This window comes from Rhinoderma darwinii, chromosome 3 (genome assembly GCF_050947455.1).
Source record: "Rhinoderma darwinii isolate aRhiDar2 chromosome 3, aRhiDar2.hap1, whole genome shotgun sequence".
NCBI lineage: Eukaryota > Metazoa > Chordata > Amphibia > Anura > Rhinodermatidae > Rhinoderma > Rhinoderma darwinii.
The window spans coordinates 292,165,596-292,181,081 of record NC_134689.1 but is presented as its reverse complement, the minus strand read 5'-3'; the positions used below and the strand labels follow the sequence as shown (position 1 = coordinate 292,181,081).

At 38.3% G+C, this 15,486-nt stretch overlaps 1 protein-coding gene across 3 annotated transcripts in view; it reads left to right on the top strand.

Moving 5' to 3' along the window:
• Positions 1–15,137, top strand: part of HOMER2 (homer scaffold protein 2) — a 191,379-nt gene extending 176,242 nt beyond the window's left edge. For all 3 annotated transcript variants that reach the window (XM_075855233.1, XM_075855235.1, XM_075855234.1), the window contains 3 exons: positions 1,287–1,397; positions 8,145–8,225; positions 13,400–15,137. In XM_075855233.1, the coding sequence (XP_075711348.1) occupies positions 1,287–1,397; positions 8,145–8,225; positions 13,400–13,588 (381 nt within the window). In that variant the 3' untranslated portion in view covers positions 13,589–15,137. The remainder of the gene's footprint in view (positions 1–1,286; positions 1,398–8,144; positions 8,226–13,399) is intronic.
• The last annotated feature ends 349 nt before the right edge of the window (positions 15,138–15,486 follow it).

Below are 15,486 nucleotides of genomic sequence, written 5' to 3'. Positions count from 1 at the left end.
ATTACATTTCATTACATTATTATTGCTTTCTAAGGGAGTGCATACTGTGGATGTGACACAATATATAGCTTCCCTACTCTGGAATTGCAGCCCTCATCCTGGGGAAATTGACCTTCTTAAAATTAAGTTATTTTTCCCTCCCAGCCTGTGTTTGTTTTTTACAGTATAAGTAAAATGTAACTGTATTGTGATGACTGTTACCTGAAGTTTTCACGAAAAGTGACATTCCCAACAAGATCTGCATTATTAGAAATGACCAAATCCAACAGAGCTTCACCTCTAGTCTTCCACAAACTTGCCCATAATTTTCCTACGACAGGTTGAGGAAATTTCTCCCTTTCGCAGATGTAGCCGAACCATGACCCCCAAATAATATCCCGGTAACTAAAATCTCCCATTATCACTACAGTATCAGGCTGTGCAGCCCACTCCATCTGTTTATACAGCTGACCTTCCAGCTTCTCCATGATGATAGGGTTCTATAGATTACACCAAAAAAACATAATTGTTTATCTCCCTTTGTAATTCTACCCACATGGTTTCAACCTTCTCACAATCTTCACCCACTGTTGCCTCTTTCACACTTGCCAAAACATTGTGAAAGTCATAGGAACGACAAAAAAGTATGTGTGCACTCTGCAAACACCAATGGCACCTGTCGCCATTTTCTTGTGTACTGTATTGTTTTTCAGTCACAGGCTTACTTGCACTTGTATAAACGTTTTGTTTCATTTTGCGGGAATGGGGAATGTGCTGATCAAACGCTCTTGTCTCATATATATATATATATATATATATGTGCGTGCGTGCGTGCGTGCGTGCGTGAAATTACCGCAGCACTCCAAAAGTTGATGTCAAACAAAGATGTGGTTTATTATGCCATGTTTCAGTCCTCTCACAGGACCTTGAAAGAGGTCCTGTGAGAGGACTGAAACGTAGCTTGTCTTTGAAACATGGAATAATAAACCACATCTTTAGTTTGAGATCAACTTTTGGAGTTCTGCGGTCATTTCTACATATATCTATAGGACCATTTGGATCAAGGTCAGGATCGCATAGCACCAATTTATACATTTACGAGGTGCTGCTTTTTTCCTCTACTATATATATATATATATATATATATATATATATATATACTACTTAAAGTACTTGAGAACGAATGGTACAGAATTTTTGAGTATGTAACCGTATCAACAGAACGTGTCAGATCTCTTGCTAGTGTGCTCTGAACATAAATGTTTCGTTGTTATAAACAAATCTATCCACTGGGTTTTGTTTTTAAGATTGGAGAGCTGGAAGCACAATGTGATGAGATAGACAAGGAACGCGAGAGGAATGAAGAGCTCAGTAAAAGATTGCAGGAGCTGGATGCTGAAATTCAGGACAAGGAAGCTGTAAGTTGGACTCTGGAATTATAGTAAAATCATCTGTATTTGACCTTGATAAGCTCCTTGAGCTCAAATCTCAAGACTGCCCCAGTGATCAGCTGATTGCTTCAGGTCCGGCTACTGAAACCCCTGGAGATCAGTGATTATCAAGCCACCACACACATCCCCATTCAGCGATAAATGAATGGGCAACCACTTTGTAGCACCTGTCTCCACTCTGACTAATAGAGGGTGAACACCCTCGGACATCCATGAAAGGGGTCACTCGCACACTTGAACAACATCATTCACAGTTTATTTATAGAAATAATCTATAAAGTTGAGTAAGTTTATAAATACAAGACATTTCTTATCTTGTACTGGTCCTGGGTCACAGAGCGTTTATAGCCCAGAGCTGCATTCACAATTCTGCTAATTGCTGTTGTAATCTATCACACTCCTAGCTGGATAGGATCCGCTCACACTATTGCTGGGTTCTGTTCCTTTGGGTTTTCAGTTTTTTTAAATGAAGTAATAGTGTAGTCAGCAGCCCAAATTTTTGCTGTCAAAAACACAGGATTCATTGGGACCCATTTGAAAATTGAGGAGTCCTACCTGTCATAGCCCTATTAAGAATAGAAGCCGTGATGGTTGTGTGAACAGCGCCTTTTCTGAGCAATGAATCCTGTGATGACATTCTCTATGCTGCATTACATAATCGCAGCTAGTTATTTTTGTACATCTGATTGAGTTATGTTTAATATACTTTAAAGAATGCAACTTGCTAAAATAAGCTCTGTACAAGTATAACCAGAGTTGTTTGGTTAGGACAACCCCTGTCCTGTAACATGTTTACCAGTGACTAGCTGATCACGACGTCCTGCTGCTTCTGGTGTTACCGGGAGAAACCAGCGGCCACTACTCCGCATTGCCGCAGGGGAACTTACATTATTACATTACCACTGATCTGTGTACAGATGCACCAGATTTTTCCAGAGTGACAACCGCTTTTTGATGCAGTTCTGAATTCTGACTCATGGAGGGGTATCCCAAACTGGGTATAACCTAAAGCTCTTTGTCCCTAAAGCAAAATCTGCACCAGAGCCCCTTATTAGATACCTTTCATGGTGCTGGTGTCCATTTATGTGGCAGATAGACTCTTGATTGCCTTCAGTCAATGAGGGCCAAGTGTCGCTGAACCTCAGCACTTCCTATTACTACACACCTGGAAATAGGACATGTGAAACGGGGGTTGTCTATCTTTGAGATGTCTGGTGAAATTCAGCTATGGATGAGAATAGGTAAAGCTATTTTTGAATAATTAAGTTCTACAATTTTCCAATATATTTTCTGTATTTATTCCTCACCGTTTTCCGTTTGTCTGCTTTTTGTCATTCAGTAGGAACATTCATTGTTTACTTCCAGTAGATAAAATTCTGTCCATGGTCATGTGATGGAGACACAGGTGCTGGGATCATTAGAAGACACAGCTCTGATACACATACTGTAACTGTAACGATCCCAGCACCTGTGTGTCCATCACATGACCAGGACAGAATTTTATCCATTGGAAGTAAATCATGAAGGTTCTTACTGAATAACAACAAGCAGTGATCTTAAAAACCTTTTTAACTTTTAGTTATAGAAAAAATTTCAATTTCCTGAAACTGGACTGCCCCTTTTTAAAGAATATACCATCATGACCAGTGCATGCAGTGCAATGTATTAATAAAGAAATGTTTTATGTCAATTACTATTTATGTATACATAAAATGATAAGCTCACATTACCTATTAAAATATACAATGTAATTTCTCAGGAGCAGCACAATTTATGACTATGGCCTCACTAAGTTTTCTAAAAGGACTGTACGTTGCAGCGGTGGGCAGAAAGGGCTCAAGAATTTCTGTGTAGTGTGACTCAAAAAACGAAATTTCAGAACTTTTTCTTAGGTTTTTAATGGTATGCAACATTAATGCGTAAATAAGAACGGTGCATTTACAGCAAAATGGCCAGGGACTTCTGATTGACTTATTGATTTATGTGTATCACGTTGCTATACATGATGCTTATTTCCATAAAATGTGCCCTCTGTCATTGTATTGCACACTGTTCTAGAATATATGAATTATTAATGTTTTATACCTACTGGAAATTCTATGAAATGACATTGTCAGTGACTCTGCTCCCAAAAGTCTCTAATGGCATAAAAAAAAATGCCTAGAACAGCATGAAAATAATTGTGTCTGAGAAGAGTGTCATTTGGCTGATTGACAAGGTACAATTTCCAAGGAATAATTGGTCCACAACAGCATTGTGTATTTCCTTTAGTCACTGCAGATGAAACACTTGTCTTACTCTTCTAACACGTTTATCTCAGAGGATCATGTGCTGTGGTCTAGTCCTGGTTAGAGTATAGTATCCTAGGTCTTAAAGGGGTTTTCCCACAGGGACAATGTCCGATAGATGCGGGTCCCACCTCTGGGACCTGCACCTATCTCTGGAATGGGGCCCCCTAAACCCTGTTCTACCTTTTTCTGCTCCCTCTGCCTCCTCGGCCACTTCTTGACTATATGGTTGGGAGTTACAAAAACAGCGTAGCTCGCTGAGCTACTCCGTTTCCGTGATTCCCATTGTAGTAAATGGCAGTTATGGAAGCCGCGTAGCTTCTGCCGCAACACAGAGCAGTAGAACGGGGTTTAGGGGGCCCCGTTCTAGAGATAGGTGCGGGTCCCAGAGGTGGGACCCACATCTATCTGACATTTATGACATATCAAGTGAAAATGTCATAAATGTGTCTCATGGGAAAACCCCATTAAAAACAAATCAGTGAGGTCAGTTAAGAGGGGATGTATGGTACTTATTTTATTGAAAAGTTTTGCTATTTTTAGTTATACATTAATAGGTATGTTTAAAGATGGAAAATATTTAACCCAGGCCACAGTTTTGTTTTTTTAATAGGGGCCCTTACAGCTTTATAACCCAATGTTTTGGGCCCTAACAGTCTTGTACCTATAGTACAGAGCACACTTGGGTTAGATTACAACATTTAAAGGGGTTTTCCCAAAAATCACTTTAATGACCTGTGAAGTAAGCCTGCCACCAATTGTGAGGATGTTCTGGTAATAACTAACAATGGATTGTGGCATTGGTAGGTCTCGCAATGGCTGGGCCTATATAGTCAGACTTCCATGGCTTTACTGATGTCATACAGATTTTGGAATAAATCTGTTGTACACTCTTATTATATGATAGGTAAGAAATATTGAATGGCACAAGGATTTGGTTGGAATCTAGAAGTCTCTCCGTTTGTTGGCTAGTCTTTAGCATGCACGATACGTCCATGTATTGCGTAACGAACATCAAATCCATTGTATGACAAATGTCTAGTTGTATATTGGCTCAAATCATTGGCCGCAATACATTGGAAGCGCAGTGAGGTGTTTGGAATATACAAGATTAAATCTGGGAGAATAAGTCCAGTTGTAGGCCGATTATAGGAATCTGTACCACGTTGTCAGTGTAGTTATGTCAGTAAGTTGCTTTACAATTATATGGCATGTTTTTAGAGTAAACATTAATAAGATCATTGATGTAGCATTGTCATCATTGCCACTGTATGTTGTGACAAATTGAGAAAATCCTGCTACACTTTATATTTTGACATCTGTACAAAATTCTAATTCGTACACTAAAACATGAATAAATGTATGAATTATTTGGGATTTTTGTTAAGCGGAATACAAAGTTGGGGCTCTTAACCCTTTCGCTTTTTGACAATTTTCATGCTTTTGACGCACACAAAACCTGAATTCTAAAATAAATAATAAAATTATATCTTCGCACATTGTGAAGTGGTTGTTTCCGTTCTGTAAAGTTTACGTTTTGTTTTCACGGAAACAGTAGCACAGTCGATAGCACTATTGTTTCTGTGGAAAAAACACAAACTTTATGGAACGAAAACAAACTGAAATGGAAGCAATACCATTGAAATGAATGGTAATGCAAACGGAAGCGATAGTTTCTGTTCGCCTTTCCATTCATCTATTCCTCTGATGGAAAGGTTGAACAGAATGGATGAACTGAACTCGAACTCGAACTGATGTGAACAGGCCCTAAGAAGGGATAATGATTTTTTTTAACCCCACGTATGAACTAGTGCAAACTCTTTTTCATATAGGTGTCAATAATGATTGAAATTAAAAACACCAATAGCTATTCAGTTTAGATCAGATCACAGCTTTGTCTAACCCACACTAAAAAAATAAAAATAGTCAAATTCTGGTTAGTATGATCAACACATCGAATCAGTCGCCCATAGAACTGCTGGGCACTCTGTCAAGGCAATATCACCCGCCACCCTTCTGTGTCCAAACTCTAAATGTTCCTAGGTTGCCTGACCGATGAAAGATAATAGTCCTAGTGCTTTAGCTGTTAATATATAATATCTCTCATGCCCTAGGGTGATGTAGGGTCACATTTAAAATCTCTTGTAGTCTAGAGTGGTTTACGGAGGAATAAGAGTATTTCCGGTGGCCTGTGCTGGTTTTAGTTAAAAGGTTAAAACCTTTATTCCTGGGATTTAAGGTAGCAAATGGTTTATCAGCAACACCCCTGGTGGTTTACAGTAGTGAGGCACTGAATACTAGCATCCCTAGTGCTTTGCAGTAATGAAGGTGTTAATTATAGCAACCATGGTGATATAGGGCGGAGAACCTCCCTTACCGGATGCCCAGTGGTTTAGTGGTCCAGCGAATATTGATATATAGTTATCCACAGCACCAAATAAGAGAACTATGTGCATGTCGTTGTGCTCTATTCTAGAATTCGATATAAGCCTATTGTTTTGTGGATTTGTGATGTGTTAAGGCAATGGTGAACCTCACTGATAGTATAGAAATAAGCACCTACTTATACACAGGCCATATTTGAAGTCACCTAAAAATGGTCTTGTTTTGTATAGTTCTATCATTGGGATGCTTGAAATGGCTTTGTCTTTCACTTAGAACGTGTTTGAGAAGAAGTACTTGCTTTTTACATTGATCTTGTTGACACTTGAAGCTTTAAATGTTCAATATGTACCCAGCACGTTCTGTGTATCTGGGACTGCTGAATGGAAAAAAAACTAAAAATAACAGACTGCCGTAAAATGTTTCTTTTAAGTTTCCTGCTGGTAATATAAATTATAGCTTTATAACTATAAAGGAAAACTATAATCCTGTTTGCACTTTAACATATCCTGTGAATGTGGAATATACTATGTTGACAGACTACACAGTATAGAAGTTGTTTCATACACAGAGATGCAGTAAAGCGGTATATTAAAATGCAGGTATTAACGTTTTATCTAACAAATATACAAATTACAGATACTTAAATTAAGTCTTTATAATAGCGTCTTTTTTTTTTTTTTTTACTACTAGTACACTGTAGAGAACTTACATTTTCTACAGTAGCTTCATGTGTAGTCTTAAAACATTACCACCCATAATTTGCATAATGAGTCTCATTTGCTGTTAAAAAAAAAATTGTGGGACCCCATTTGATCGCATCACAGGGATTCCCTGAGATGCAATCGAGGGACATCCTTATATGGACAGACAGCCCAGGGTTTGTTGAAAGAACTCAGGGCAGTTTGACCATATTTCCTGTAAGGGCATACTTGGGTACACCCTAACAACTGCCTCAGTACACAGGCTAATGTATTGGCATATAGATATATGCCAGTACATTAAAGTTAGAAAATCGAAATTAAAATTAACTATCCCACTATAGGATTTTAAAAAAAAATGCTTAATAAAAAATATGTAAAAAAAATACACACAAATACATATTTCTTACAATAAAAAACTTTTATTACATATAAGCCCCAAAACAAAAATAATATACACATGTGGTATCGTTACAACTGTAAAAACTTGCACAACAAATTTATACCATTTATGATCAGTGTATGCTGTAAAAAAAAATAACTAAAAGATACTGCAGCAAAACTTATTTTTTTCGTGTATTTTTGCCAAAAGAAAAATTTATATAAATTAAATGTCAATGCACCAAAATATGGCACCTACATTAAGTACAACTTGTCCCGCAAAAGACAAAACAAAAAATACATGATGACCTCCAGGATGCAAAAAAGGAAAAAAAATTAAGAAATTGTGCTGGTCCTCGAGGCCAAAATTGGCCTAGTCCTTAAGTGGTTAAAACTTTCTTTGTGAATGGTGGATAATCCTGATGTCACTTATATGTAAGTGGCTCCTACACATATATCTATGATGGATTATCTGGTATTATTTTCTGATTACCTTTGTTTCACCTTGAAGCGGTTTATTATTTCGCTTACTTTTCCCCAGTAGATAGAAAACCTGCAAGCCTTGGCAAATAAAAAGTTGACTTTAATTGGCCATAGAGGAAGTCGTGTGCGGAGCCCCTTTGGAAGCAATCCAGTAGTGACTATATAGACTGCATGCAGTGTCGTTTAATGATGAGCATAGCAATGCCCTGTTCAGCATAGTGATGACTCTGTGATAACTATTTCTGGTAGATCTGCAGAATTGATAATCTGCGGCGATTTCTTGTTGTTATTAAAGGGGTTTTCTGTCGATCAAGATCAATCACTGTGTAGTGAAAAGTTCTGCACGTTTCTAATATATTTTGGGTTACAATGTTTAACTATTTTTGGGACCTTTACATGTTGTCCCTAAATGGGAACAAACTTTTTTTTCTTTGTACTAATTGTACCCAGAACTAAGGTCTCGACTTGTGTTACTGCAGGAACTTGAAGATCTCAGGAAACAAAGTGAAGTGATCCCACAGCTGATGATGGAATGTGAGTCTGTGGCGGACAAGCTGCAGGTAAGAAAAATTACTTCCAGTATTTAAGCGAAATGCTTTTTGCAGTGTCCACTATTTAGCCTGGAAAAAATTTTTTTAAGTCAAGAGTGTGCAGGCCGAAGATGCATAGAAATGCCACCTTTGTTCTATCTGGTCGAAAGTAAAAGTACGCCCACTTGGGCATTAAGAAAGCTCATTAGCATAAACCAAAATCGCTCCTAATGTTGTGAAAAAAGATCGGTTTTTTAAATGAAAAGCATTACTGTCACCTACATTACAGCGCCGATCTCCTTATGTAGGAGATAGGGCACTTATAATGTGGTGACAGAGTCTCTTTAAGATAAATTTTTATGTGATATGTTGTTATACTGAAAATCGCAGTCGACTCATTTTGTCAATACGGTTGACAAAAAAAAGTATACTAGCCTAAACTGGTCAAAAGTATGCCAATAGGACACTAGTTGTCAAATGTCTGGCCAACAGAACTCTGGGAACATTCATGGGTTGCGTTGGCCATTTGGTTAGGGTTGCTTCATGGGAGTGGGAGGGATAATGCGGCACACATAGCACGGCTCGCAGATTGTTACCCTAATACGTAGGTTAGGCATGTAAATATGGTAACGGATATGTCAGGAGTATTTCCCGAGGTATATGCCGAATGCAATACCTGGATGCAGTGTGAATACACACTAACTTACTTTCTCCTGCATTGGTACCCCTATCTATGGTCTATGACATTCTAATGTTCATTTCCCACCATATTTCCAAAGCCCAGATTTGGCCACCTGACTATAAACCAGTATCCTTTCATGTTTAATCATTAATGACCTTGCTCAATAATTTAACGTCTTCATGAAAAGGCGACTTAATTCATTCTTTAATAAGGTTTTAGGGCCTAATTTTCCTGTAATGATGCAGCTCATTTAGCGTTTATTCACTTTGTCATTACGGATATCACATTGCCATGTAATATCAGAATTTCACACCTTCTGCCACCTCAGGATGGCTTATTCTGCATTAATTCATAACCTTGAAGTCTTATTATTTTTCCTCTGAAAAATGTATCTGCATGTGTTTAAAAATAGTTTCTTTTGAGAGCTCTTCATCTTTCTTTAAATTTGGCATTAAGAGGATTTTAAGTTAAGCAATTTTTACAAAAAAAACTTGGTGGTAAAGAGAGCAGAACGGTTGTCTGTGAATCTGCCATAATTGGTGGGCATGGGGGGAACCGAAGGTCATGTCATAATTAGATCGTTACATTCATGATGGCTTTACAATACAAGAACTGCAGCGCCCTAGACACTGCCATAATAGACGAGCATGTTGCTATACAAGAATAATTCTATTTTGCTAGGGGTGAGCGGACATCCTTGAAGGCATAAAGGTCTAGATTTCTGAAAGGATGCGGTTCATATGTCTCTCAGTCCTGCTTGTGATGTGTTCAATTCTTCTTCCCATTAGTGGCAATAGAGCACGTAATATAACATAATGGAGCCTATAGAAATGTAACGTGCATGGACTTCTGGTTTTCGTTGACATTAGTGTCATGTATTTTTCTATCTTGATGAGAATAAAGAATAAAGATACTCACCGCCCAATATGGAAATTCTAGCACCCGCTACATGGCCAAAAGTATGTGGACACTACTAATTATTGATGGGTTTATACATTTAAGCCACACCCATTGCATAACGGTACATACGGTCATGCCTACAATTGTGAAATCTCCATAGAGAAACATTGTGTATAGTAATACAAGACATGCAATGTCCGGAAGAAGCTAGCATTAACATTAGCATTATTGGTATATTAGAGAAAAGACTATCTGAAACTAAGCGGCTCCACGCTCACCCGAGCGCTTCTGTCGCTTCGATTTAGCGATCGGTGGAGGTCTCAGTGCTTGGACTCCCACCGATCAAAACTTCTGACAGGTCACTATGACGTGTCAGAAGTTTTATGAAAGTTTAGTTACCCTTTAATTATACTCGCCTCACCACTCCTCTTTCCTCCGGGTCCCCTCATCACTCCAGCACGGCTCATACAACGTACTGAAGCTGGGCAGCGTCAGGATGTTGTATGCGAAGCACTGCTGATGACAAGTGCGGCGACCCCTATAAGACCCTGATGCTTCTTAGTGTCAGGACCTTGTATAAGCCGCGCCAGAGTGATGAGGGAACCCAGAGGTGAGGCGAGTATGTGTTCATTATTTTATGGCCGATGTGGGGGGGGGGAATGAATTGTGACACATTAACTAAGAGGCTTTCGCCAGATTACGCCAACTTTTCTTACTATTAAGACTGGCGTATGAGACGCCAGTCTTAATAAATTCCCCCTTCTGTTTCTACCTAAAGCTTATGGAGGGGGGAGATCTTTTATTTTCTCCAAGAAGGAAAACTTCCTATTTACTTCCTATTTGGTGCTAAACGTTAAATTTGCTGTTGAAATGTAGTTTGCAGTATATTCTATTAGCGGTGGACAATTTCTGTATTATGAAGTTCAACTAATGGCGTCAATTCTAGTATTCCAGTGTTACCTTGTACTTAATTATTGACGGTTCCCTCCTTCTAGAGATTATCAGTTGTCTAGATCTTTGTAAGCGCATTATGTCAATTCTTTATCTCCTATGAAAATAATCACATTTGCATTCAGAACATCGTACAGTTTGGCCTGTTACAGTTGAATTATTGTCATTATTAAAAAAAGAAATATGGAGGCATGCTGGCACTGTGCTAACATTAATTTTACTCTTCCATCCTACAGCTGCCATTTCTGTTGTACTTTTATGTAACGTGGGATTTATTGGATGTAATTATCACAATTGTGGAGTAATGAGAAACTACATTAGGCACATGAGCTCTGCCTAGGACTGTATTTTTTTTCTTAAGTAAAATATCTAAGAAATGTATTTTTGTAATACAATGGCACATTGAGTTGCATAACAATCCCGAGGCAAGGGACTTCTCTATGGAGACCTGTCCCCAGGTGTAGCCCTGTGAATGGTTGTCATGTCACTGAAATTACAAGCTCCATGTCTCCGCTGGCTGAGGTCCAAATGTTGTCCACACCATTGATTTCACTAGCAATGCACAGCAGACAGCCTGGGGCTCAACAATGTCAGGTCACTGATTTCAATGGTTTTCCCAATACTGGAAATGACAGAAGAGTAAATGATGCTCTCCAGTGTCAGGAAGAATATTCAGCCAAGATGAAAAGTTCCATCTATTCAGTCTGGATTTAAATAGGATTTTCAATATCTCACTATAATGGGAGCAGTATTATATGTATACTTGTGACTTATCTTCCTATGGAATCCTAAAGTGAATAGTCAGCAATCAATGTTTTACAAGTATACAGAAGAAGATCAATGCAGATCTAGCGCATCATGTTTTAGTCGATCTACTACAGTCCATTCAGTGGGAAATACAATGTTTAGACCGGGACAGTAGACGTTCCCTGAACAGAAATAGATGGAATAGATCAGCAGGAGCGAATGTGCGGCTGGTTGTTTGATCGCACATCGCCCTGCAGCTCTTTTGCTTATGCACAGGCTGTGCAGTGTATATTCTGATGTAGTGCATTGTGGCAGATGTAGTTTTTACAGCAGACTGTACTGTAGTCTAATGTAGAAAAAAAATAACGTTTACCAGACTACCATGCATACACGGCCTGTTATCACCAGTGACTGGGCCTGTTCTTGGGATCAATAAACATTCTTATGGGGACGACCACTATACCCTTTTCATATTTTTGTTTTCCTCCCCACCTTCCCAAAGCCATACCATATTTTTATTTTTCCATTGACAGCCGTATGTGGGCTCTTTTTTGCAGGACATGTTGTAGTTTTCAATGGCACCATTTAATGTAAGATATAATGTACTGGCAAACTAATATAAATTCTTTGTGAGGTGGACTGGGAAAAAAAAAAATCAGTGGCTCCTTTTATTGGGTACGCTATACTCTCAGAATATAGCATACATTTTTATTTATTTTTCTGTCAATGGAGCAGTGTGAAAGCTTGTTTTGTGGAGCGAGTTGTAGTTTTTATTGGTACCATTTTTGGGTACCTACGATTGTTTGATCACTTTTTTTTATTTAAATTTTTTGGCGAGCTAAGCTGACCAAAAACTATCAAGTCTTTTTTTCGCCATGCGGGTTAAATAATGTTGCATTAGAGTAGTTTGGACTTTTATGGACACAGCAATAACAACAGTTATGTTTGTTTTATAGTAGGGGAATAATGGAAAAAGTTTTTGTTTTTTTTACTTTAAATATTTTTTTTTAAGATTACAAAAAACTGTTTTTCTTTTTTTTTAAAAAAAATTATTTTTCTTTAGTCCACCTTAACTTAAACAAGCGTTTTTTTTTTTTTTGTTTTTTTTTGGTATCGTTGGACAATACACTAATATACCTATTGAAGTGTATTCTAATGTCTGCAGTCTACTTTTCTACAGGCTGTTCTTTCCATGTTGCGGGGGGCCAATGGGATAACGGCTTAGATGCCGTGGTTGCTTTTGACCGTGGCATCTTAGTGGTTAAACGGCTGCGATTACAGTTCTCTCCGATCCTGTCCTTTAGGGTATGTTCACACATTTAGCAAAAAACGCCTGAAAATACGGAGCTGTTTTCAAGGGAAAACCGCACCTTATTTTCAGGCGTGTTTTTAATCCAACTCGCGTTTTTCGCTGCGTTTTTGGAGCGGTTTTTCTATAGAGTCAATGAAAAACTGCTGCAAAAACGCCCCAAGAAGTGACATTCACTTTTTCGCGGGCTTCTTTTTACGTGCCGTTTTTGGAAAACGAGCCGTAAAAAAAAACACCCTGTCGAAACAGAACGCCATATTTTCCATTCAAATCAATGGGGAGATGTTTGGAGGCATTCTGCTTCCATTTTTTCAGGCAATTTTCGAGGCGTAAACGCCCCGAAATACACCTTTTAAACACTCCCTGTGAACATACCCTAACAGTGAAGAGTCGGCTGTAACATAGTTGACACCCGCTGGGTATGGAGTGGGCTCAGATTGTGAGCCCACTCCTTACGCCCCCTTCCAGGCTATGACGTATAGTTATGTCAAATGTCAGTAAGGGGCTAATCTAGTGTTAGGTCTATAGCTTATTTTCATTCTGCACCTGAAAGTTAATAAAACAAAACTGAATATGTCAAGCCGTATCATGACCATGATCTGTTTTTATCTCCAGGATGTGGAGCAGAGAAACGAAGACCTAGAAGATAAAGTGAGAACACTAAAAATAGAAGTGGAAGAAAGTAAGCATAGACAGGGTCACCTGAAACTGGAACTCAAGCACTTCCTGAACATACTCGATGGGAAGATTGATGATTTGCATGAATTCCGTCAAGGACTTTCAAAACTAGAAATAGATAGTTAGTGTGTGTTGGATTGTATTTTTTATACACCCAAGATCTGTACTCGGCAACAGCAGGAGACTGAAGGCTGGAGGATGCTGTGTTACTTCTGTTTTGTTTGGATTGCTGGTATCAGTTTAGTCTTTTGGCAACCAGTAGTGGCCTAAACCTTTTGAAGCCATTTTTTACTGTTTCTACAAAACCAGAGCCATCCATGGTATACAATGCATCAGACAAAAATGGTAAGGACCAGAACATAACCATTAACTATAAAATACCCAATGTATGGTGTTCATATGTAACCACCCATATTGATCCAGAAAGAATGAATGGCATTAAAATGGTTTGAAGACAGGCAGTAGCATCGGTATATTGCCTCTTCTGTCCTCCAGTCCCGCGACTCTCAAAAATGTTGGAATGGCAATAAGAAAAAGCACATAAAGAACACTGGCCTGTATTGCGGGTTCAGGCAGCACTGCAGTAGTTGCAATAAATCCAATAATATGATGGCCATGGCAGAGTTAGATATATCTTTCGTTTACTGGTGGTCAGGTCTTGGAATAAAAACGAACAAATGAACTGACGATAGGGTTACCAAAACTTAAAACTGCCACTATTCAGTTCTTAGAACTAGGGTACGCCAATAGGCTATAGAGAAATATATAGAGGACTCTACTGAGGATATTATATGGAAAATAGTGGCAAGAAGACAACCATACCATTATATTTAATATTTCATTGGTCATGTCTATTTATAGAGTATATTTATCATGTCATTATCATACATTGTTATAGTAAGGGACATATTTTATTAAAAAGAAAAATTATTTCTCTAGAAGTCTATTTTCATAGTGTGGACTTTTCAATTACACATAGCAGAAATATCTATAGTATGGGTTGAACTGAAATTCATGACCGAATAGTCTTTTGGTTGACTTGGAACCGGTACCTCATGAAGGAACATTAGATTCATGAATATTAATGATGTAATATATACATAATTTCTAGCAAACTTGTTGGCTATAGTCTGGTTCTTCCCATATAATGGATGTTTCCGCTATATGCAGATAATAAGCCTACTTGAATAGTTTTATAGGCCTCTTCTCAGGCAGAAAAGAACGCATCATTAATTTGCACAGGTCAAATAAAATGCACAGTATGCTCTTCCACTTGTTGTATACTCTTAGAAGCACTTTTTCAAGAGTTGGGCCCAATCTCTTCAAATTTCTCAGCGGTGTTCCAGAGACTCTTTACCCCAGTAATGTAGCTGGCATGATGGGACTGCCATGTTAATGCCTTATATTTATGGAACACACTCTGAAAAGATGTATCATTTCCCTTTTATTCTATAATAAAGGGTGTTTTGTTGTGGTTGGTCTACCAATCATTTGTGAGTATCAAAGTGTGTACAAGCCATGGCTGAGAATGTCTTTACTTGCACAGACCTCAAAGTTTTTAATTCAATGTATACAGGGCTGTTCCTTGAAAAACAAACTAGAGTATTCTGCCTCCTTGTTCTAAAATGTAGTTTATATTGTAATGAAAAGACAAATAAAATGTTTGAAGAAGTAATTGTTTGCTAGATCCATTACCTGGAATAACCAAAACCTTATGTGCACATATTGGTAGTTAGCAAGATTTACTGCTGCTACTGAAGAAACCAGTCATGTAGAAATTTGACCGAGAAAACTGGATGACCACCACTTTCGTTCTACTTATTTGGCTGAAATAATAAAAATGGTGGGTTGTTTGTGTTCCTACTGCAGAAAGCACATTGCGAGAAGGTTTCTGCATCAGCAAGCTGCCTCCCAAATGGACACACCATAGGCAAAGCAACACTCTTTTTCTAATTTACTTCTTTCACTGGCACTCAGAAAGAGGAGGGGGGGGGGGTTGATGCAATTTAAAACACATAGAAGAC